This window comes from Tarenaya hassleriana, unplaced genomic scaffold, assembly GCF_000463585.1.
Source record: "Tarenaya hassleriana unplaced genomic scaffold, ASM46358v1 Cleome65, whole genome shotgun sequence".
Lineage (NCBI taxonomy): Eukaryota > Viridiplantae > Streptophyta > Magnoliopsida > Brassicales > Cleomaceae > Tarenaya > Tarenaya hassleriana.
In genome coordinates, this window is record NW_010969032.1 from 281,475 (window position 1) to 305,572 (window position 24,098).

The 24,098-nt window shown below is 36.0% G+C and overlaps 3 protein-coding genes and 1 pseudogene across 5 annotated transcripts; 2 read left to right on the plus strand and 2 right to left on the minus strand.

Moving 5' to 3' along the window:
• Positions 1-1,173: 1,173 nt before the first annotated feature.
• Positions 1,174-5,315, minus strand: LOC104800145 (annotated as a pseudogene).
• A 7,888-nt stretch (positions 5,316-13,203) lies between these two features.
• LOC104800149 (probable pectin methyltransferase QUA2) lies at positions 13,204-17,457 on the plus strand. Its single transcript, XM_010522883.2, has 10 exons — positions 13,204-13,533; positions 14,081-14,809; positions 14,909-15,038; positions 15,133-15,373; positions 15,467-15,680; positions 15,752-15,927; positions 16,086-16,389; positions 16,486-16,494; positions 16,710-16,845; positions 16,967-17,457. Exons 2-10 carry the CDS (start codon positions 14,100-14,102, stop codon positions 17,135-17,137), a joined length of 2,091 nt encoding a protein of 696 aa, XP_010521185.1. The 5' UTR covers positions 13,204-13,533; positions 14,081-14,099; the 3' UTR covers positions 17,138-17,457.
• Positions 16,509-24,093, minus strand: LOC104800146 (probable protein phosphatase 2C 9). 2 transcript variants are annotated; one of them, XM_010522879.1, is made up of 7 exons: positions 24,001-24,093; positions 23,798-23,900; positions 22,910-23,149; positions 22,479-22,755; positions 22,212-22,366; positions 22,059-22,103; positions 16,509-16,689 (listed from the first exon to the last, which is right to left on the minus strand). In XM_010522879.1, exons 2-7 carry the CDS (start codon positions 23,831-23,833, stop codon positions 16,597-16,599), a joined length of 846 nt encoding a protein of 281 aa, XP_010521181.1. In that variant the 5' UTR covers positions 23,834-23,900; positions 24,001-24,093; the 3' UTR covers positions 16,509-16,596. The 2 variants fall into 2 exon arrangements, with proteins under 2 accessions (XP_010521181.1, XP_010521180.1); XM_010522878.1 differs by lacking the exon at positions 16,509-16,689 and having other exon boundaries at positions 21,624-22,103.
• Positions 17,996-20,851, plus strand: LOC104800147 (methyl-CpG-binding domain-containing protein 8). Of its 2 annotated transcripts, XM_010522881.1 has the most exons (3): positions 18,106-18,564; positions 18,639-19,303; positions 19,784-20,851. In XM_010522881.1, exons 1-3 carry the CDS (start codon positions 18,328-18,330, stop codon positions 20,184-20,186), a joined length of 1,305 nt encoding a protein of 434 aa, XP_010521183.1. In that variant the 5' UTR covers positions 18,106-18,327; the 3' UTR covers positions 20,187-20,851. The 2 variants fall into 2 exon arrangements, with proteins under 2 accessions (XP_010521182.1, XP_010521183.1); XM_010522880.2 differs by having other exon boundaries at positions 17,996-19,303.
• Positions 24,094-24,098: the final 5 nt, after the last annotated feature.

The following is a 24,098-nucleotide window of genomic DNA, read 5'->3' on the forward strand; positions in this document are numbered from 1 at the left end:
CGCACAATATATATATATATATATATATATATATATATCACATATGTATGTGTATATTGTATTGTGTATATATGCATGTGTCTATATATCATATATGGAGAGGTAGCTAAAACCCGTAAACTCATTTACTTCCCTATCATGTTTATGTCATGCTTATTTGTTTCTGCATGGTCCGCTTTGTTTATTTTTATGAAAAAAATTCTAAAAATTCATAAACCTCTAATTTGGAGTAATATTAATTCATAAACTTGTAGAGATGTCTATTAATTCTCAAACTTGCAAAATTGAACACGTTAAATCATGAACTTGTTAAACGATTCCATAATCGTCCATAGCGTTATTTAGTCGAAAAATGAGTTGACTAATCTGACGTGGCGCATAACATGACGAGCCAACTCAGAAAACTACCGCCACGTCACGTGCCACGTCGGATCGGACAACTCGTTTTTTTGACCAAATAACGCTATGGACGATTATGGAACCGTTTATCAAGTTCAAGATTTAACGTGTTCAATTTTACAAGTTTGGGAATTACTAGACACCTCTACAAGTTTAGGAATTAATATTACTCCAAATTACAAGTCAAGGAATTTTTAGGATTTTTTTTCTTTATTTTTTTAAGACTGTTTGTATTTAATTAAATATAAAAATTACAAAACTTATAATTGATTTCAAGTATCCAATAACCGAATCATGCCTAAATGAAACCAGAAAAATAAGCCGATAACCGAATTAAACTAAACCGATATAAATGTCCAATTACATGCAAAATTCACAAATGCATTTCGCAATCTAATCATGGTAAAATCGTGGACGAAAATGCAACACAAAATATGCATGCGTGCTTTGGAAGTCTCTTTCAACACAAATATATATAAATTAGTAAAGAAATATATATATACACACACACACAATATATTTTGGTATGATTGGGCCTTTGTTCTCAATTGTTAAAGCCTGCTATAGTATGTTATGTATGACCCAAAGTTTATATACTCGATATTTCGCGATGGACCTTTCCTTTATTTTTAGAATAAGATGTGCGAAACATTTACAAAACACCCATCATAAGAAAATATATATATCCATTTTAACTTTAGGAAAAAAAAAACAGGGATGTTGCCATATGCTACATGCATGGAGAATGAACGGCGATCGTAACACAACTTAATATAATTTTGAAAACACGGTTCCATTGAGAGGAGGGCCAGAAATCATTAATATAGGAGTACAAATTCGAATTTATTTAAAAAAAAAAAGAGAATATAATATCATCAAGAATTCAACAATTTCTTTGCGACTTTTGTTTCTCGTCGTAAAAATGGGAGAGAGAGAGAGAGAGAGAGAGATTTGGATATGGTATTAGCATCGAGTCATGGATCTGGTGGGAGAAATCAATGAATTAGGTGTCGTATCTCTTATGATGATGATGATGATGATGATGATGATGATGATGATGAAGGGGTAAAAGTGTCAAGACTGTACAATGCAGAAGATCATGAAGAGGTTTATTCTTGGCTGTTTGTATTTGTACTTTCAGGTTCTGCAGCCATTGATCCTCCTCCCCCTCCACGCTCTCCAGTTTGTGAACCTGAATTACCACAAAAACACATCCAAAATTTTCCAAGTTATTTATTTTCCACCAACTATTTTGCAATATTTAAGAAGCATGATTTTGTATCATATAAATCTAGGTAATGAGTATATATATAATTGTGTATATCTAAAACAAATATTATATATTGTGGTATATATATATATATATAATTCCAGATTTTGTATATATTATGATATATCATAATGTATTATTGTATCTAAAAAGATACTTTTAGTCAGCGTCCAATTAGATGAAGTGTACAGATAATTTGGAAAGTTGGGTTTTATAAGGAAAAGGAGAGGTTGGTAATGGGGACACAGCTTTTAATATCAGCGGTTGAAATATTAATTTATACAATTAAAAATAAATAAAAATTGGAATTTAACATAAATGGGGAATGGTCCCCGTATGACTAGATATCCAGAATCAATCAATAATATAAAAAAGGTGACAGAACCCACATGCCGTCACTATTGGTTTAGACCACAATCATCCACGCAGTGTGCAAACACACATACACATGTATATACAGTTGCATGTACATACATATATACACACATATATCTATATAATTGCAAATGTATGCATGTGTGATGGTTCTCTTTCATGGTTACACAAATCGACACATGATAATGGCATATAAGAGGCACATAAACCAATGTAAAAAAACCAGACAGCTCACTCCACATGACCTGACTGTCCCCTAAAGCAAAATTATATATGTATATATAAACTGTCCCCTAGAGCAAAATTATATATAATATATATATATATATAACAAATCAAAGAGCCATTGCAAAAAAACCCAACAATGAACAAGCCAAGAGAGGGTATATATACCGATATTTTTGTTTCATATACGTATGATTTTTTCATGCTGGGATGAAGCAGGACCATTACTACATGCATGCACATGGATGGTCAAATGCAACATGGCAATAAACGATGTCGTTTGATACGAAACAAAAAAAAATTGAAATCAAACTGAAAATTATAGTGGATAATGTAAAGAGAGTTACATACCGGTGGAAGAAGAAACGAGCATTTGGGGAGGAGGAGCAAAAGAGGAAGAAGGGAACCGTTGATGATGATGATGATGATGATGATGATGTGGGTTATATGGTCTAGGGCTTGAAGTTTGGAAGGAATAGCCGTAGTAGTAAGGAGAAGGCATGATGGCGGATGATGATGATGATGATGATGGTGATGTTGCTCCTCCGTACAGTTGTTGATAGTACTGTGCTTGTTGGAGCTGTGAGTTGTATAACGACTACGCATGTCCCCCCATACATGTACATGCATATAATCATCATTATCATTAATGTCCATACAATTTGTGCGAATGTGTGTGTACTCTAAAGACTAATTCATATACATGTATATTATGTCATATGTGCGTGTGTGTGTTTATATATATTACTTATGATTGCAATGTCGATAATGTTTCGTGGTTAATGAATAAACGTATACTGCATCATGCTATGATACACATTTTGCCAAATATATATATATATATATAGGTGATTCTATATGTTGATTAGACATATATTATTATATGTTATTATTTTCATTTTGATTTGAGTATAGTCTAATGAAAACTATAGACTGATATCTCTTGAAAATATAAATATCAGTTGTAGATATTATAATATACTAAGAAAGCTCTATTCATCACGGCTATGGACGTTAAAGCCACAATCTAAATCGTAATTCCCATATGGATTCATATAAGACGTTTATCTATTATTCTTTAATTTTCCCTTAATTCAATAATTATGTTTGTTCAAATCTGTCATGCATGTGCATGTGCATGTGTGCATATACACATATATATATATATATATAGGCAGAGAGAGATACTGACTTGGTGGTATCCATATTCAGGATTGTAGTTGTACCTGAAAAAAGAGAATATAATGATCCTAAATTAGACTACATATTCAAGAGACAACTATTCCACGTGTTTTACCAAAGTAATTAGAACATATATTTGGGGATTAATGTAATACAATTTCGGCAAAAAGACTTCAATTTTTTTAAAAAATATATCAGAAAAATACTCCCAATTCCACCGTACGTTCACACGCCCAACTCTTCACATTTGCAATATCCCATTAACTACGGCATGAATTTATATATATATATTATATATACGAAATTACAAGACATTGCATTAACATATATGTATAGTAACATATATACTCCGAAATTACAAGAAAAATACTCCCAATTCCATCGTCGCGATGATCCAATGCTTGAAACAATATATTGCATTAACTTATATATATATATATATATATATAGACACCAACTGGACCGATTGAAACGTTCAATATATATATATATATATATATAAATATATGATCTTCTTCTCTCTCCATTTCTATCAGATTGGACCATCTCCAATTGTCTAAACTTCTAAACAAATTTATTCACTTTTCTAAACCCTTTGGAATAAATAATTAAGCAATATAATACATATATACACACACACACACACATATATATATAGAACTCACCCATACGGCGGATAGAAGAGCTGAGCCGCGGCGGCAGGCGGCATAGGGGCAGCCCTCCCTGTGTAGCCCGACGTTCTGGTAATAGCTAGGGCTTCCTCCTTGTCCTCTCCCTGAAATTTCAACGATTAAAACAAACATTTTTTAGCTTTTTAAATAAATTAATTCTGATCATTATTAGGGAAAAACATCATCACAAAAGACCATTTTGAAATTTAGCTCCTATTCTCCGCATGTAGATTTACACCATTCACACATTATAGATAGAGACGAATGATCCAATCAAATAATAATAATAATAATAACAGTATCCGTCTATTATAAAATACTATAAACTATATTTCTCCACACATTTGGCTGCCAACTCATTGTATACACATTTTTTTCTGGTCGAAATATATGCATGTATTCCAAAAAATAATTCATTTAACATTGGCAAATAAGTAGACATAATTAAGACGGATGTGTAAGTACACGAACCACGAGGTGGCGAGGGTCGTGGCCGGCCGAAGGAAGCAATATTGCAATTCGCTTTCCTTCCGTCGATAACCGGATTCGGATCGGCCACTGCCCTAGTCGCAGATTCCGGCTCTCGAAACGTCACCTGACGAAATTCTGAACCAAATCAAAACCCAATACACCAAAACTATACGCACATCGAGATGAATGCGTATGTATACGTATATACGTATGTATGGGGCACATACGAATCCGTAGCCTTTGGATTTGCCGGTGATCTTATCGGAGATGATGACAGCTTCGAGGATTTCGCCGAACTGTTGGAAGTAACGGCGCATATCTTCTGTCGGCGTCTCCCACGCTAAGCCTCCCACGAACACTTTTGTGTACGTCGTGTCCCCGAACGGTGACCGGTAATAACTCGAATGCGACATTTATTATTATTACTATATATATATATTCAAATGGATGGATATACCGAGAATATATGTGTATACATGAAATGGGTTTGGCTTAAATCATCGGAAAAGAGATGTGGTGGGAAAAGTTGACTCTTTTCATGTCTTCAAATGCATCAGAGACACTTCCCCTTTTGTTTTTCTTCTGGGCAAGAGATGAGAGAGACCACTGAAATATTTGTATACAGTATATTAAACGATGTCGTTTCTGATCTCTCCCACCCTACTACCCGAGAGAGAGAGAGAGAGAGAGAGAGAGAGAGAGAGAGAGAGAGAGAGAGAGAGAGGTATATTGGGTCGAGGGAGGGTTTTGTAATGAGAGGGATAGTGAGAGATCAGGACGGCACTTGAGTGTGTCTTGGTTGTCTAATTTTCAAGGTTTTAAATTATAGCACTCCCATCCTTATTATAATTAACAATCTAAGTGTTTGTTGTGTGTGTATATACACCGTTTATTTCATGGTTAGAATATACATAAATCGGAAATTTTCATATATAAAAACAACAAATTTTATTTAAATATGTCATATAAATGTATACCATAATTTCAAATTTCTAAATAAATATTTTCATTTGATTAAAATTAATATCAAATCGATAACGGTATTAATTTGTACAAAATAGAAACCAATTTGTATATATTTGGTATAAAGTGTACAAATTGATGTAAAAATTGTGGTATTTGTATGATATATAATAAAAAGAATTTTGGTATTTTGTTTTCATAGATTTTTACTTAGATATACACACACGCACACTCTTATTTCTCGTATTATAAGCTGTCGACACTAATTCAAACGATTCTTATATATATACACACACACCAATAAATTTAATGATTTGAATAATGGGAAATATTTCTTATCCCTACATGACAACATGTACATAAACTTTCCTAATCCTAAGCTGGTCCCAAACATTAAATATAAACGAACCATTACAACGGTTTGGGCTTTGGATTATATATATTTTTCATAGATATATGGTATAACTAAATTATCTTTTTTAATTATTTATTAATATACAGTGAATCACTTAATATATTCTCATTCGACCACTATAACTAAATCCGAAAAATACCTCTTTTTCTCATAGACTTTACGTAAACTGCCCAAAGATATTTCACTATGCTTGAGTGATGCAAAAGTTTTAATCTCAATGTATATGCAATCCCTATATATATATATATGAGAGAGAGAGAGAGAGAGAAAAATAATTCCATTAATTTATTGAAATTAAATAGAAAAAGGAAACACGGATTTTTTTATGGATAGAATCGATCTCAATCATATATAGTCAAAAGATGATAATTGAGCGAGTGCGTGCGTGAAGACTCACATAGATGCCGATGATTATGCCAAACTAACATTGGTATGATTTTCATGATTAGTGGAAGTCCATTATTCTTTCCACCTAACCATATGGGAAATTGAAGGGAAAAAAATCAAATTAAATGGAATTGTTTTGACTTTCCACCTCTTAGTTCCCTGATTTCATGGAGCTGCACACACACCGGCCGGTGTATGTGTGTGTATATATATACATATGATAAACATAATTATATATATATATATATATGATTGTAACATGACCTTACAATATGATTCATATATTGACAAATAATAGCTTTGTTTTATTGTACTTTGTAAATTAAATGTCCATAGAGTGCATGCAGTTTCATAGATCGCGTTATCTCGCATTATATATAGTTTTAAATATACATGCTAAACGTTTTCTCTACTAAACAGAAGGTTCTAGCTGTTATTAGGTTGGAAAGTTCAAAGAAATAACAAAACTTGTTTGGTCCGTACAAAATGAAATGAAATATATTATATATATGATAAATATAGTGAAAGTTCATATTATACATCCACATCAATAATTGTTACATACATACGCACACACACATATAATTTTTATATGTACATACATACATGTATGAAGTTTTAGTTGCGGAAGGAAAACTGTAATTGCCTGAGTTTTGCCATTTCCCCTAAACAGAAGAGATACATCTCTACTTGAGTGTATGTATATATGCATGAATATATGCGTAATGTGCATGCATGCATGTGTATGGATGTATATGATGGATAAAAAAAAGAGTAAAATAAGGAGAGAGATGCATGTTGTAAAGGTAAGTGAAAGTGGAGGGCAAAAGGAGAACGAAGATTACAAGTGCAGCTTTACTTGGGCGCACGCACGCACAACGGCCACTCCTCTCATCATCATGATAACACACACACACACACACACACACACATATATATATATATATATATCCAACAACTTTTATATATATTTTATGTATTATTAAAAGATTAATTAATTCTATAACAAAGGCTTTGACTTGCACATTGCATATATGCGGCAAAAGGCTTAGAAATTAATGAAAATATAACAAAAAGTCTTTAATTTTATTGATTCAAATTATCAAAACAAAGAATATTAAAACTTTTCATGGCAGTGTGTAACAAACTACTAAAGTAATTTAATGAAATATTTCAATTTTTAAAAGAAAATTTATTTATATTAGCATAGCATGTATACGCACAAACATAAAAGGATTGCATATGACAAAATAAAAGAAGCTAAAAGTGATGTTAAAAATTGTGAGAGAAAGAAACAAGAAAAGTGGGGCCTGATGCCAGCGTGGCAAAGGAGGACAGCTGGGGGAGAGACAGAGAGCTGTAAGCCTGTAAGAGAATCAAGTCCACGTGTACCTTCTCTCTATTGAAAAATAAAATGCGAAAATTAAATTAGAAAGAAAGAACAAAATATAAAAGAACGGAAACACTTTTATTGCTACATCTTTTCTTCTTGTTACATTACAATGAAAATAATCTATACATTTATAGGAAAAGTTATTGAAAGAAACAAGGAAATAAAGATACGAAAGAAACAAATAAGGCAAAATATAATTATCACGATATATATTTTATTCTTAATTGATATTATGCCTTTAATTATTATCAATCATATCAAATCTCCATATTTTGTTTCTATTTCAACATTCCCCTCAAGATTGATTTTGAAAGAATTCAAAAATCAATCTTGAAGATACAACAAAATGATGAAAAACTTCACTGTAATTAGAACAATCCATAGAAACCAAATTTCATTCATTTAGAGAGTATTAACCTCTTTCAAATCACTTCGCTTGACTTTAAAGTTCTAGCTTTAACTCTTTTCGTCATAGCATTTTGCTTGATCTTAGAGTTTTTAGCTTTGACTTCTTTTTGTCATAGCACATCGTTTGAATCTGGTTTTTTTACTCCTCTTTGAACGATTTGGATATATGAACATCCAAAACGTAAAAGAAAGAAGAGATTAGAAAATTAGAAAAAAAAACATATAGTTCAGATCGCAACCAGGCTCTGATACCATATTGAAAAATAAAATGCGGAAATTAAATTAGAAAGAAAGAACAAAATATAAAAGAACGGAAACACTTTTATTGCTACATCTCTTCTTCTTGTTACATTACAATGAAAATAATCCATACATTTATAGGAAAAGTTATTGAAAGAAACAAGGAAATAAAGATACGAAAGAAACAAATAAGGCAAAATATAATTATCACGATATATATTTTATTCTTAATTGATATTATGCCTTTAATTATTATCAATCATATCAAATCTCCATATTTTGTTTCTATTTCAACACTCTCCTCCTCTAATTCTCCCTTTTGTTTTTTTTCCTCTTTCGAAAAAAAAAATAACTTTAAGGCTTTGAATGGAGATGGCTTTTATTTTGGGTTTTTGGTTTTAGTTTTTAGATTTTGGTTTTTAGTTTTTGGTTTTTGGCTTTTGGATTTTATAATATTTGAAAACTCAAAAAAATTAGCTTTTGGTTTTTCATTGATTTTTTCACTAAAATGGCTTTCCAAGTTTTTAGGAAAAGTAATTTTGTAAAAACTTGAATGTTGTTTTTTTTTTTTTTGGATTCTAAAAACTCCAAAAACTCCTACCATTCAAGGCCTTAATCACCTATTAATATACCAATTTATAAAAGAACTGATATAAATAAACAAAATTTAAAAAATATTAAAATTCTAATTTTAATATTAAAATATAAACTTTTAAATATTTTCTAAAAATTACCATGGTTTTTTAAAATCGTTTAGAAATTAGAATATAATTTTATTAATTTTAAAAATAAAGATTATAAAATTCCTTATTGTATATATTAAATTCGTATATTTATGTTGGATTTTTTTTAATAAATTCTTTTATTAATATGCTAGTTTCTTTCATATTATAATAACTTTTTCTATTTTAATAGGCGTGATTAAAAAGTTTACAAACCGAATAATTACGTGACACAGGGTGGTCAGTGTATCTGATAGTATAATAACTTGTGAATCAAAACTAACATAATTAAATGATTATACTCAAATTAATTTCTTATTAAATAACATTAGAGGAGCGGAACCTCTCTCACCCAATTTCTCATTATTTTTCTTAAAAAAATATATATTTGAGAAGAGGCTCAAATGAGACCCAATTCTCGTAACATATGGGCTTAAATTGGATTTATTTATAAACCTGTCTCAACTCTCGTAACATATGGGCTTTTTCAAAAATATTAGAGCCCATTTCTTTTGGGCCTTTAAAAAAGCCCAATTCTTTATGTTTCCGTTCCCATCCAAACAACCTGGATTCGGCATATATATATATATATGGTGTTGGATCCGGTATTTGTTAAAACACAAATTTTTTTTAACTGGAATATCCAAATTTTATTTTAGTTCGATTATTGGAACATTTAAAAAAATTAATATTATTTTTTAATAATGTTGTATGAATTAATTTAAATATTAAAACTAGTTTTAGTGGTACCGATGAATAATCCAATTCTAACTAAATAATAACCCTAAATTATTAGCTACCATATTTCGAGATCCTCGATGAAGAAGAATGTGCGAAGAAACCAAAGTGACAAAAGGGTCGTGTGATGAAATTAAAGATAGATGAAAATTCAAAACCAAAATCATTAATCAACTTCAACTGTAACTGTTGACCAAAAAAAAAAACAAATAAGGAATTTTTGGGTCCAAGTCCAAGACATACAAATTCACATGCATTGCATGTGTACACATGAACACAAGAGGAGGGGAGACGTGAGATTCTGTCAACGTCTTTTTAATTTTGATGTGAAATTATAACCAATGAGTCACATGGTGCTTTTTTCATTTGTTCTTTCTCATCATCATCATCATCATCACCACCACCACCACCATCATCATCATCATCATCATCATCATTATTATTATTATTTAGGTATATGTAGTACTTCATAATTTGAAAAGTACTTATATTATATGTTCAAACGAATAGAAGTATTCATTGAGATTAAACATGGAAAGTTAGGTGGATATTTTAAGATGTTACAATAATATATGAGAAGACAAAATATTTGAAATTTCGAGTTAAGCAGGAGGGGACATGAGATGGGTAACTCTCATAACTACTTGGAAAACGAAATATCATAACATTATATATACATACATACATACATACATTATAAGAAACGTATATATATGAGTGGACTGACAAATCACTATTTATAGAATAATTTTGTTCACTTAGGTAATAATGGTACGTTTGGTTTTCCATTCCCCCGAATTCCCACTCACGGACGGTCCAATATAACCTACTCAAATTAAGCTTCATATATATATATATATATATATATATGTATATATATATATATATATATAACAAAGGAAAATAGCACTAAAGTGGTGGAAATGGAAAGCAGGTGCGGAATAAATAGGTGGAAATTAGGTATAAGTTCCTATCAAGATGTTTCAAGACACGTAGGGAATGAAATATACACACACACACACATATATATTGTATCCCACACTTCATATTCTTAAAATTATATTCCTCAATGGGCAATTTGTTGCGATAAATTGGAAATCGAAACCCTAATAATACATATAGTAGTAGATCCCAGGAATTATAAATCAATAATTAACCACATTTTTTTCTATTTGATGCATGGTAAAATACTTCTTAGGCCTTTTAATTAACTTTTGTCCCACACAACAGTCTTAATCAACAATAATAATCTTGGCCTTAAACTTAGAGCTATAAAGTTTTCAAGTACATTAATTCACACAATGGACCATGCTGCATTTCAATTTAATTTTCTTGTATGACTTTTAAATAATTCCTCCTAAACATCTATATTAGATATTCCTTGATATAGATCTAGTTCTTCATTATATTTGTTTTTTTTTTGTTATTTCTCTAAGCTCCATTCTACATTAGAAGATATCTCAATACTTTGGCGCACATGCATATAAAAAATGAACAGTGAGCTTATTAAATAAAGAAAACTTCATGTTGTGATAAACTAAAGTTTGCGGATCCATGTCCGTATATATATATTTTTAAATTAATAATTACATCGCTAGTCAAAGTATTGGCTCTATATCCACTATACGATTAGGTTATATATATATATAATTTATTTATCGATTTGACTACGACTTGGAATGTTTATTTAAATATATGATTTGATGTGAAACACTGAAAACTTCGCACGTGATCTGAATTAACGACCCGTGAAGGAAGCTTTTTATTTTCTCTGCGTGACTCACCGTCCGTTACAGAAGCTCGAATTCCGGTGCGAACATTATCCGCGTTTATTCTTACCCGTGCAGCCAAACAACACCTTATGGGGGCCGGAGGAAGCAACGATCCGGTGCGTCCGTACGCACTCGAGGCCACTACGTCGTCCGACTGGATAGCCCACCGACACAGAACCACGTCCGTGTGGGACCCACACATATTTATTACCGAACTTATTTGATTTAATAAGTGGTTATCCCCATAAATATTATAAGGATTAAACATTATAATAGCTGCGAAATACAATATATAATAATCAAACAAACACTAAAAGGACGAAATCAAATGGAAACAATAAGAAGAAAAAAACATTACGTTATCTTGGTTTTTCATACGTCATATTCTTGCCTTTTTTTTTTTCATATGATGGAGTGGAGCCATGCATACGTTAACACTGCGGATACAGACAATTAAAAAAAACATTACATTATCGGATAAGTGTTTTCTTAAAATGACAAATAAAATAAAATAAATACTACAAGTTGCTGAAATGCAAAATACATTCAGCGATATTATTACAGTTTTAACGTTATCCGGGGCTTTTGCGTGTACAAATGGGAACTTGTGCTTGACAATAAATGATCGTGCCTTTCAAAAATTGTTTTTAAATAAAATTTTGGAATATTTTATTTTTGGCGTTCATAAACGATTTTAATCGTTAAATGAGTATAAAAATTTCTGCAACATAGGAATTTGATAAGACGGATAACTAACTTGTACAAAATTTGAGCCGCACTCATTTCTTAATATATATTTTTTTTGTAAGTGAATGAATGATATAAGTCAAAATAAATGAAAACAAGATGAATATTTAAAAATTCTTGTGGCATTTCGTTCATTTGCAAAATAAATTGGAATTCGGATTTAGACTTTACTTAAATATATATATATATATAATGTATCAAAAAATATAGATATATATACACATAACATGTGTATAATTAGGAATCTTACCGACAAATTAACTTTTGGAAATCTTGCGCCACTTACGCAGAGAGGTTCCACAAGTCAAAACTAATTCCACATTTGTAGAAATATATACGTATATGTCTCAATAATTTAATTGTTTACAGTATATATATATATATATATATATATGTTCAACACTGTGATTGTATATAAATCATTATTAATCCCTTGCACAGATACTTTTTTTTTGGAATGATTATGTAAAAAAACTTAGTATTTAATAATAATAGTAATAATATATTGATAAAGCATGATTTGGACCGTCATGATTTATGGCAGGGAGGTGAGATAAATTAGTTTAGATAATTTAATTATGTCTGATTTTAGTTTAGATTGCATTAATTGCTGTCGAGTTCGTTTAAATGTGAGGGGGAAGCTTCTCTCTTTTGCTTAAACACAGCGGCAAAGCCCGCATTTATCGTTTAAAGATTCGCGTGATTTCCTCTCTCGCTTTCTTAAAAAACAATTAATTAATTTAATTGCATGTTTTCAATTTTCGTTTTTTTTAGTTTAATATAAATCTCTAATCTGCCAACAAAAACAATATATATATATATATATTGTTGTCCAAACATTATTATTACGGGGGGAAGAATTTGCTATACAGTTTTCACGAGCCTTGTCGATATTGGATCCATACAAATTCTCTGCGACGCTGCTGCTTCACTCTCTCCCACTGTCGAACTTCGACTTGGAGAGAGAGAGAGAGAGAGAGAGAGAGAGAGAGAGAGAGAGAGAAGAAGAAGAAGAAGAAGATTGCGAGAAGAAGCTTATCTAATGATGGATTGTTGAGATTCGCGCTAATTTTCTGGGGAGAATTTCGGATTTAATCGATTGTGTATAGACTACGTATCTTACAGCTCCAAGACCGCCATTGCTGGGGCAAAAAGGTTTCGCTTCTGTTTTTTTTTTGCTCATTATTGTCTGATTCGCTTATGCTTTTTCCACTCCACGGCATCTGTTATCGATTCGATTCGAATTTGCGTTCATTTCTTTTGATTCGCGGATTGATCTGGGATGAATGTTTGGCCAATTCATCTGGGCCGCGCTTAAATATCGATTTCCACGACAGAAACAAATCCAATTTATATGGAAATTAAGTAGTCTGTAGTGTTTCTTCCGTATCAAGGAATTATGTTCGTCGAGCTGATTCGATTTCTGGTTCATTCGAATTTCTTGGTGTAGTTCTCACAGCCTCTGTAGAGCAAATGTTTCAACATCTGATCATTTCACTTCTGGTCTGAGTTTTTGACTACTGATGTAAATTGGAGAATGATCTCTGTGATCGAGCTGCATATATATTTCAGATCATAATAGTATACACGATCTTACCTATTTCGAGCTTGAAATTTCACTTTCTGGAAACGATTTCTAGTTTTGCTCAATTCGGAGATTTCAATTTCTAGTTTTCTCAGAAACTTCAGTTCGGATTTGCAGGAATCTTGGACTAACGAAAATGTCGATGCCACTGCACCGTGGCGCATCTGGAATTAGGGTTTCAGGTAGCAGCGATGATTTGTGGGACTCCCAAATGAAGGACAAGATAGAGAAGGAAGATTTGAATCGAAGCCGTTCCATGGACAACACCTCCTTGGCCTTAAGGTCCCCATTCGGTTTCCTCTTCAATAATCACTCCTCTTCGAAGAACGGAATCAGCGAAAATGGTGTCACTTCTGATCCTTACAGTGGCAGCAACTCTAGGAGTAGACAGAGATTTATGCTGCTGTTTCTGAAGATCAGTTTGGTCGGTATTGTGGTTGTAGCTCTCACCGGATCGTTCTTGTGGACGATTGCCATTTCCTCCTCGTCCAGAGGTCACATATATCATAACTACAGGAGATTACAGGAGCAGCTAGTTTCAGACTTGTTAGATATCGGGGAGATTTCTCTTGGTCCTAATAGATGGAAGGAGATGGAGTTTTGTTCTGAAGATTCTGAGAATTACGTGCCTTGCTTTAACGTTTCCGAGAATCTTGCTCTTGGATACTCCAAAGGTGATGAATTCGATCGGTTTTGTGGACCCGGGTCAAGGCAGGATTGTTTAGTATCGTCACCCGTGAATTACCGGATTCCTCTCAGGTGGCCAACTGGCAGAGACGTCATCTGGTTCGCTAATGTTAAGATTACTGCTCAAGAGGTGTTGTCGTCTGGTAGTGTCACAAAGAGGTGAGAATCAAAGCTCTGATCTTTCTGCAGTTCTCTCATTGTCTCATCCTAGATTTTGTTGTTCTAGTTTTGTGTTATGTCCTTTGACCCTTTTGCCAGGATGATGATGTTGGAAGACGATCAGATTTCTTTCCGTTCTGCATCTTCTATGTTTGATGGGGTTGAAGACTATTCCCATCAAATTGCCGAAATGATTGGGATCCAGAATGATAATTTCGCAGAGGCTGGTGTAAGCCGTTGCATGAAATGGATAAAGTTAAATCTTTTTAATTCGTACTTTGTCCATTCTTTGATGCAGTTCTTTCTCTTTATGTTCATCTCAGGTGAGAACTATCTTAGATATCGGATGTGGGTACGGTAGCTTCGGGGCACATCTATTTTCGAAACAGCTCTTAACAATGTGCATAGCGAACTACGAAGCCTCGGGTAGCCAGGTTCAGCTAACACTCGAGAGGGGTCTTCCCGCAATGATCGGTTCCTTTATTTCGAAGCAGTTGGCATACCCTTCACTCTCCTTCGACATGTTGCATTGTGCAAGATGTGGCATTGATTGGGACCAGAAAGGTACGAACTTTCAAACACGTTTTCTCGTGTAACTTGTCATGAACTCAGACTCCTGCTTACCTTTTTACTAATAGTTTCAATCCTGCCATGCAGATGGACTTCTCCTGATTGAAGCTGATAGAGTTCTGAAGCCCGGGGGCTTCTTCGTCTGGACATCACCTCTCACAAACGGTCGTAACAAAGAGAATCTAAAAAGATTGAACTTTGTTCGTAATTTTGCTCAGAGCCTCTGTTGGGATCTTTTGTCACAGCAAGACGAGACAATCGTTTGGAAGAAGACGAGCAAAACCGATTGCTATAGTTCCCGGTCAGTGACACATATTCTTTCTGTTCTCTCTTATTCGGTTTTTTTAACATCAATGCTTTCTGTGTACACAGGAAGCCCGGGGTAGGACCTCCGGTCTGTAGCAAAGGACAGGATACGGAATCTCCGTATTACCGACCACTTCAGACATGTATAGGCGGAACCCGCAGCCGGAGGTGGATTCCCGTTCAAGCCCGGAGAACGTGGCCTGGCAGGGCTCACCTCAACAAGACCGAACTCTCACTATATGGTTTGTCTCCTTAGTTATCTTTCAGATTAGTTATCAGACTACAGAAATGAAAACTGTAAAAACAGAAGTTATTTTTGCTGTAACTGGACGGTTTTTACACTATCATCGGTGACAAAATCTCGGGTCTCACTTAGAGTTTCCGGCTGGACATTCCTCAGGTCTCCACCCTGAAGATTTTGGCGAGGACAGTGAAAATTGGAGATCTACGGTTCGGGAGTACTGGTCTCTGTTGTCTCCTCTCATATTCTCGGACCATCCGAAAAGACCCGGCGATGAAGACCCGTTGCCGCCCTATAACATGGTCAGAAACATTCTGGACACGAATGCTCGATTTGGCAGTTTCAATTCCGCGTTGCTGGAAGCAGGAAAATCCGTCTGGGTCATGAACGTTGTACCCTCTATCGGACCCAACCACCTCCCGATGATACTCGACCGTGGCTTTGTCGGCGTATTGCACGACTGGTGAGTTCGTCTTATTATCATAATCTCTCGAATATTCTCCAAATCATTGTCTCTGTCCTGAAATCTTCTCAAACGATGTCTGAATCGTATGCTCAGGTGCGAAGCTTTCCCTACAAAACCCATCTGATGAGTCAAATCCCTCGATATAATCTCTTATTCTGCTGCCTTCCTCAACTCAAACATGGGGGTTTTTGTTTCTGGAGTTTGTCATCTGAATCTAACAACAATGCAAGATATATCGTCTTTACTGTCTCTCCTCAATGCTTCAGCAGTTAGCTCCTTCGCCGCCTTCTGTGGATCCTTCGCCCTTCTGGCCACGTTTTCCCTACGTACCCGAGATCGTACGATATGGTTCATGCTGACGGGCTTCTGTCGCTTCAGACAGGACATCATCGTCGGAACAGGTGCTCGCTTATGGATATTTTCATCGAGATTGATCGGTTACTTCGCCCAGAGGTACACTTTCTTCCCAGGCGAAAAATGCCGCCATTAGAAGCTGGTTCTGGATCTAAACCCGAGTTTTTTTTTCGTAGAATCGAACCTTAAAGGCTGAATCTTTTTGTAAATTTCCCGACAGGGTTGGGTGATAATCCGAGACACGACACAACTCATCGAGACAGCAAGAACTATGGCGACGCGCCTAAAGTGGGAGGCGAGAGTTATAGAGATGGCCGGCAGCGGCAGCAGCAGCAGCGATCAAAGACTTCTCTTCTGTCAGAAGCCTTTCAGCAAGAAGCTATCAAACTGAAGACGAAGAAGAAAACTAACGTTAAAAAAAACGGGTTTTTTTTTTCTCCTCAGAAGATTGATTTTATTATCCTCTACACGTAATATATTACGGCAAGAAGAAGAAGAAGGAAGAGGGAATATACTGCAGGAGCCGTAAGGCCGGAATTTTACAGATGTATATTTTTTTTTTCTTTATTTCAGATTTTTTTTCTCGGTTTATATGGTTTATACACCAAAAAGGAAGAACATGATTCAGATTTGTGAAGATGTTTACGAAATAAAGTAAAAAAGTGTGTAATTTTCAGTATCAGCACTGCGAAATATTTTCACTTTTTTTTATTTACATGAAAGAGCCTGTTCTTGTTCGGTAACGTTTTTTTACAAAAGAAAACTGAATACATGCCCGTGTTGGTTCGGTTTGATAAAAGACTGAACATTAGAGAAATCCAATTTTAATTCGTGTTTTTTGTTTTGAGTAAGTTCCGATTACAACTATTTCACTCTGCTCCTAAGATTTAGTGTTTGATTCAATTTATTTGGAGCCCGGAGTGATTCCGTACAATTTTGGTTTGAATTGGTTTAGTTCGATTTGATTGGGGATACCGGTTTACTATTTATTGGGCTTTTTATAAGGCCTACTAAAGGATGGGCTTTGCCCATTGTCTACAAAGGATTTGAGATTTGAAGATGACGTCGTTTTGGTAAGATGGAATCTATTCGCAGTGCCTCACACTCACCGGTTCGTCGTCCCTCGCCTTTTTTTGAACCGTTTGCCCCTCTCTCGTCTCGTTCGCATCTGACTTCATCACCGGCGGTTGCGCCATGGACAGTCGCCGCCGCCTCCACCACCACCGCCACCACGGCCGAGTAGGCAGTGCCTCACACTCACCGGTTCGTCGTCCCTCGCCTTTTTTTGAACCGTTTGCCCCTCTCTCGTCTCGTTCGCATCTGACTTCATCACCGGCGGTTGCGCCATGGACAGTCGCCGCCGCCTCCACGACCACCGCCACCACGGCCGAGTAGTCTCCGGAGAGCGTTTGTCGGTGGAGTCCCTGCCGTTGATTGACACGCGCCTCCTGTCTCAGTCGGAACTTCTCTCGCTCTCCCTTTGTTCTCCTCTCTCTTCTTCGTCTTCTTCTTCGGCGTCCCTCGCTGCTTCTGCAGGTGGAGACGACGATTTGACTCCGAAGATCGATCGCTCTGTCTTTAATGAGTCCGCCGGAAGCCGGAAGCAGACGTTCCTCCGCCTCCGCCTGGCACGCCACCCTCCGCCTCCGAGACCGCCGTCGTCACGACGCCAGCTCGATGAATCTTCTTTCGAAGAGAACTCGCAGGTTGTTTCCCTACTCAGATCTCTTTTCTCTATCGGTTCGTCTCCGAGAAAGACGAAGGAAAATGGTGGAGAAGAGGAAGGTCATGAAGAGTATGAGCACGAAGACAGCGAAGGTCAGCGGCTGTTTCCTGTCCCGATTAATTTTTTCAGCAATGTCTATCAGGATCTGAATCTGGATTCTGTACAGAGCGTTCTAGTTCAGATGATCTCCGGCAATGAAACGAGAAGGAAGCGAGGGAGGCCGAGGAAGATTAGGAGCCCTAGCGACCGGGCGATTGTCATCGGGAGGGGTGAAGGTGTAGAGGCGTCTGATGTTTCCAATTGGATTGAGGCACTTCCGTATTCGAATTCGATAGCTATGGAGACGCGGGAAACTTCCTTCGAGGAGACACCGATTGAAGATTTGGGATTGCAGAGAAGAGATGGAGCTTCAATTTTCTTCACGGACCCAAATTCGAACACGTTGAGCACACTGCAAGTGAAGAAAAAGAGAGGTCGTCCCCCGAAGAATAGAGATTCCGTCAATCAGGTGGGAGTGAGCAGGAACTGCGAAGATAAAGAGCCACTGGACTTGCAGAACAGGGATGGTGCCATGGTTGATCTATTGACATTGGCTAATGCTGAGGATCCTTACGGGGAGGAGCTGAGGAGGAGGACGATGGGGTTGCAGACCAAAGCTGAGCTGTTGGGGTTCCTGGCACAGCTGAGAGGTGAATGGGTGAATGCTGGGAAGAAGAAAAGGGTTGTTGAGGCTTCTGATTTCGGGGACACGTTGCCTCGAGGATGGAAGCTTATGCTCTGTGTCAAACAGAAAGCTGGCGATGTTTGGCTTGCTTGTCGCAGATACATGAGGTATAGCATTGAGGTTCTTGCATTGATTCTCTTTGGTGGTCGATGTCGTTTCTGTTCCTTTCTTGTTCATCATGTTAAACATATTTGAATTATGCTTTTAACTGGTGAGCATGGTTCTTGATGATGAATAGACCAGAAAAGCCTAATCAGCATTAGGGAGAGAGCAACATCTGGATTGGGAGAGAAATGTATATGGATGAGAGTTCATGCATACATGATGGGTTTTGCAGTTTCTAGTGCTAAACTTGTACCTTGTTTGATTTGAACAAAGTGTAGGATTGTCCACATACAGGGCTGTGATGTGTGAAGTTGATATACTTGCTTATGATGCCATTGTTAGGAATGGTTGTATATCCTGCGAGAATTGGTTTTCCTTTGAGGATGTCTCATTCTCTTTGTTCTCTATGCCTCTGTTCTTATGCTTTTTAGTTGGTAACCACAACTTTGGCTAATTTATCATCTCTGCAAATCATATGAAAGCCCTAACGGGCAGCAGTTTGCGACCTGCAAGGAAGTCTCGGCACATCTGATATCCATTCTTGAAGCCCAGGGCGAGAAGAATCAGTCTAGAATCAGACGACATCCACATGGGATGTTCTACGAATCTTCGGCCGGGGTGAGGGGAGATCATGGGGGTATGAGTGAGGATCCAGTGGAAACCAATCTGGTGGGTATGGGGGGCAATGCAGTGTTGGATTTGGTGGGCAGAGACAACCTCAAGAAGAGCATGATGATAGACTTTTTCAGCAGAGAAGGGGAGATGGTGGTGAACAAAGAATTGGTGGAGTTGTCGAGTTCGGAGGCAATGTATGGTGAGAAGCTGAGAAAAATGACTCAGGGTCTGGCCACTACTGAGGAGCTTCTTCAGTTCTGGAGCTCTTGAAAAAGGCTGCAAGTTATCAGTTAATTCATATGATTGATGATGATATGCTTTGTTACCGCATGCAGTGATTGATCATTGATGATTGTGCATTTAAAGTTGATATAATCTTTTTTTTCAGAAAGGGTATATAAATGTCCGGAATGTTAATTCTATAATATTATTTTCTTTCCTTCATTTTTATCTACATTTCAGCAGTTTTTAAACATTTGTCAAATTCGGGTATTTGATATAAGTAAATCATTTTACATCTTTTTTTCTTCCAGAATTTGGATATATCCGTTAGGTTGTTTACGAAAGAACTGAATCGAGCGGTCCATACTCATTCACGACACATCTATGACGATATTCCAATGTTTATGATGTTCTTATTTGCTTATTTGGTTAAGTATCAAATACCCAATCCAAATCAAACAACACAATAAACTAGATTTAGATTTCTTAAACCAGAACTTAAACCGAAGCTGAATCCAAATCGAAAAACCGAATCAAACCAAACAAAATTCAAAAATAAATACTCGAAAGAGATGTAAATTTTCAAGACCAAATAATCGAAACGGAGTTTAAACCAGACCCCGTAAAAGCCATCACTGTGTATGCACACACACGTACCATGACTTTCTTTTTTTTTTTTTTTTTTTGCAAACTTCACCCAAAAATCACCAAAATGAAAATGAAACTCTGACAAGGAAAATTCACCTTTCTCTATGATTATTGAAAAAGACCAATTCAAAGTCCTTTGAATGAAGGGGCAATAGAATCGAGATGTAACCAGCGAGAGGGTTAACCAACAGAGAGAAACATGGCTCTGAAGGAAGAGAGGGACCTCTCAAATGGCAGAAGATTGATATAAGCCCCCAGAACAAAGCCCACAAGCATCGATCTTTGAGATCTCTCTCTTGCGGCTGAAAGAAGAGGCTCTTTCGTATCTAATCAACATTATTGATTTATTTTACCCAAAAACAAAACCACAAATATCAAATTCAAATCTCCGAAAACAGAAAAGGGAGAAGAAGAGAAGAACGCTCTCAACTCAACAACAGAGAGAAGAGGAGAATGGCCACTAGGAGGATCGTACATTGCTATGGAGAAGCCGAGGCGGCTTCGTTTATATATATAGAGGGGGTTAGGGGCCAGGGTCTCTCTCTGTAAACCCTAATTTTCCTCCTCTCCGTTTGGGTAAATTATGGGCCATTATTGGGCCTTGTTTTTGTATTTTAACCACATCTGGGCCTTCGTTTTGTATAAGCGTACGAAATCCGTTGGGCTAAAAAAATGTTATTATATATTTTTTTCATCAGCTTCTGTTTAAAGTTTAAAACCCAAACTAGAAAGCCTTTTTAAAAAAATGCTTCAAAATTCGGATAATTTTGATCTAAAACCACATAAAATCAAATGCAGGAATGATTTTTTTTTAAAACAAATCTGTCTATCACCTTCTTACCAGCAAAGGGGAGATTTTTCATTTACACAAACTTCCTAGTATTATGCCTTAAAACCATTGCAGAAATAAAAAATGAAAACAAATCAAACAATATATAATAATACCACCCAGACCATCCATCATGGTCTCTTCTTCTTCTTTGTCTGTCCCTAAAAGCACAAGATTTACACCAAAAGAACCAAAACATTACCTATAATAAACTCTCTGTTCTTCAAGAAGCTCTGTCCATAACCACCCCCTATGCCAAAACCCATCTGATGAGTCAAATCCCTCGATATAATCTCTTATTCTGCTGCCTTCCTCAACTCAAACATGGGGGTTTTTGTTTCTGGAGTTTGTCATCTGAATCTAACAACAATGCAAGATATATCGTCTTTACTGTCTCTCCTCAATGCTTCAGCAGTTAGCTCCTTCGCCGCCTTCTGTGGATCCTTCGCCCTTCTGGCCACGTCAATCGCCTCTTCGTTTGACATCACCTGTACATGTAAAATTCACAACAAAAACCGACTCTCTGTCACTTTGAAGAGTTTTGTCTGAAAATTGGTTACTATACATTCAGGGTATGTGTTTGCGTATGTATATACCTTCCAAAGGCCATCACTTGCAAGAACAAGGATATCTGTGTTGCTGTCTAAAGTGACCTCCTTTATGTCAGGTTCCGAACTCAGATGGGTTTTGAGGCTCTTGTCCCCAAATGCACGGGATACGGCCAATTGCCCGTTAACCCGAGGAACATCTCCTGCGAGAAAAAAAACACATATATATATATATAATATGTAAACAACCTCATCATTCTTGTCAACATTTTGTTAGCTTTGATAAAAATGCCCAATAGTTCTTTACTTCTTTACCTGGAAGGTTGGATACAAATCCGCCTCTATCCTCAATGCTAACCCTTTCAGCACGGGGCTCGTGATCTGTACTCATCTGTATTGCTTTACCTCCTCTACATATAACTGCCCGTGAATCGCCAACGTTAGCTACCCACAGCTTTCTCCTGTTTATCAATATCGCAGTCACGGCTGTTGACCCACCTCGACCCAAATCAGAACTATGCGATAAAATCGCCTGGTCTGTCTTCTCGTAAGCTTTTGCAATGGATCTCCGAGGATCAACCCAGAACTCTCCCTGAATATAACCAATTACCCATGTTTATTGCATTACCAATAATCAGTTTTTGTTCAGTAATTTGGGTCATTCCACAAATTCCGATATGTCTTAACTGGAGGAACCAGACATAAACACATAGACAGAAAGAAGACAGAAAACATTATTATCCAACCTCCTTCAGGATATTTGAGAAGAGATGCTTCTGCAAGTATGCGGGGACCTTATCCCCCATATGGCCATCAAAAATGGCAAATAGTCCTAATTGATGGCTTTGGAGATTGATAAAGTTGGCAACGTGATAATCCTCCATCGGATGGTTAGCTTTCCCTTTTATCAGACTGAATCCATACTTGATTTCCCCTTCGTCGCTTTTTCCTTTACCTGAGCAAGATGATTCCTTTCCTCCTACACCCTAAAGCCACGAGGCCAAAAAGAACAGGTAGATGGTTCATATTTTTGTACATCTGACCTCATTCTTCAAAATCATAAACTCCTTGAACCATATAACTTCACAAACACTTCCATCAGATCAATCGACAAAACTGCTTTGACAAAACATTTCTCTCTGATAAGAGTAGAGAATCTAGAGACAGATCATCTTCTCTTGTGAACATTATACATTGGTTATATCGATGAAAAGAATATCCCACGCAGAAAAAGTTCATCGACACTTCATGTTAACAGTTTACTCAACAGAGTTTTATCCCAAAAACCTTCCCCGAAACACGTTTCTTCAGGAGATATTGTGCTGACACAAACGATGTTTCATAGATTTCATCATGTGATTTCTTTTTAAAAAGTTTCAAACTTGAGAAACAAAAAGAGACATCATACGCTACACACGACGCAACATAAACTACAAAGACGAAATTTCATTTATGAGAAACCTAGACTGACCACACTCAGCCACAGAAAATCAATCAAAATTCACAGATTCCATTATAATCATGAAATTAGCATCATTCAGACGGAATCGCCACTGTCCAATAAATCTCCACAGAAACACTACGGCCATTAATACTCGACCAAAGAAATTGTAAGCATAAGTGTGTATATTTACCCTGGAATCGAAACTAAAGCAGCAGAGCTTCCCCATCGAAGTCGATGAATTTCTTCGATGCCCTCAATTTCGAACTACGAAATCTTCCAAATTTACACAGAATCTGCAACATTTACGAAGTAAAACACAATCCCTGACAGAAAAAATTCTCCGCAATCGACACAGAGGGGAAAACGATAAATATAATGGAAAAGGGGAAATACCTCGAAGGAAACCCTAATTTGCTTCGATCGGAAGCCACAAACGACAATCCAGCCGATGAAATTTCTGCGAAGAAAGTCTTCGCTCTCTTATTTCTTTT

What these genes read in the sequence shown, in the direction of transcription:
- LOC104800149 (XM_010522883.2), top strand. Translation starts at nt 14,100, where the DNA reads ATGTCGATGCCACTGCACCGTGGCGCATCTGGAATTAGGGTTTCAGGT. An exon ending in ATAATTTCGCAGAGGCTGGT is followed by an intron (nt 15,039 to 15,132) that starts GTAAGCCGTTGC and finishes TGTTCATCTCAG; the next exon opens with GTGAGAACTATCTTAGATAT. An exon ending in ACCGATTGCTATAGTTCCCG is followed by an intron (nt 15,681 to 15,751) that starts GTCAGTGACACA and finishes CTGTGTACACAG; the next exon opens with GAAGCCCGGGGTAGGACCTC.
- LOC104800147 (XM_010522880.2), top strand. Translation starts at nt 18,093, where the DNA reads ATGGACAGTCGCCGCCGCCTCCACGACCACCGCCACCACGGCCGAGTA. An exon ending in GCTTGTCGCAGATACATGAG is followed by an intron (nt 19,304 to 19,783) that starts GTATAGCATTGA and finishes ATCATATGAAAG; the next exon opens with CCCTAACGGGCAGCAGTTTG.
- LOC104800146 (XM_010522879.1), bottom strand. Translation starts at nt 23,833, where the DNA reads ATGGGGAAGCTCTGCTGCTTTAGTTTCGATTCCAGG. An exon ending in TCTCAAATATCCTGAAGGAG is followed by an intron (nt 22,756 to 22,909) that starts GTTGGATAATAA and finishes GGTTATATTCAG; the next exon opens with GGAGAGTTCTGGGTTGATCC. An exon ending in ATTTGTATCCAACCTTCCAG is followed by an intron (nt 22,367 to 22,478) that starts GTAAAGAAGTAA and finishes TTTTTCTCGCAG; the next exon opens with GAGATGTTCCTCGGGTTAAC.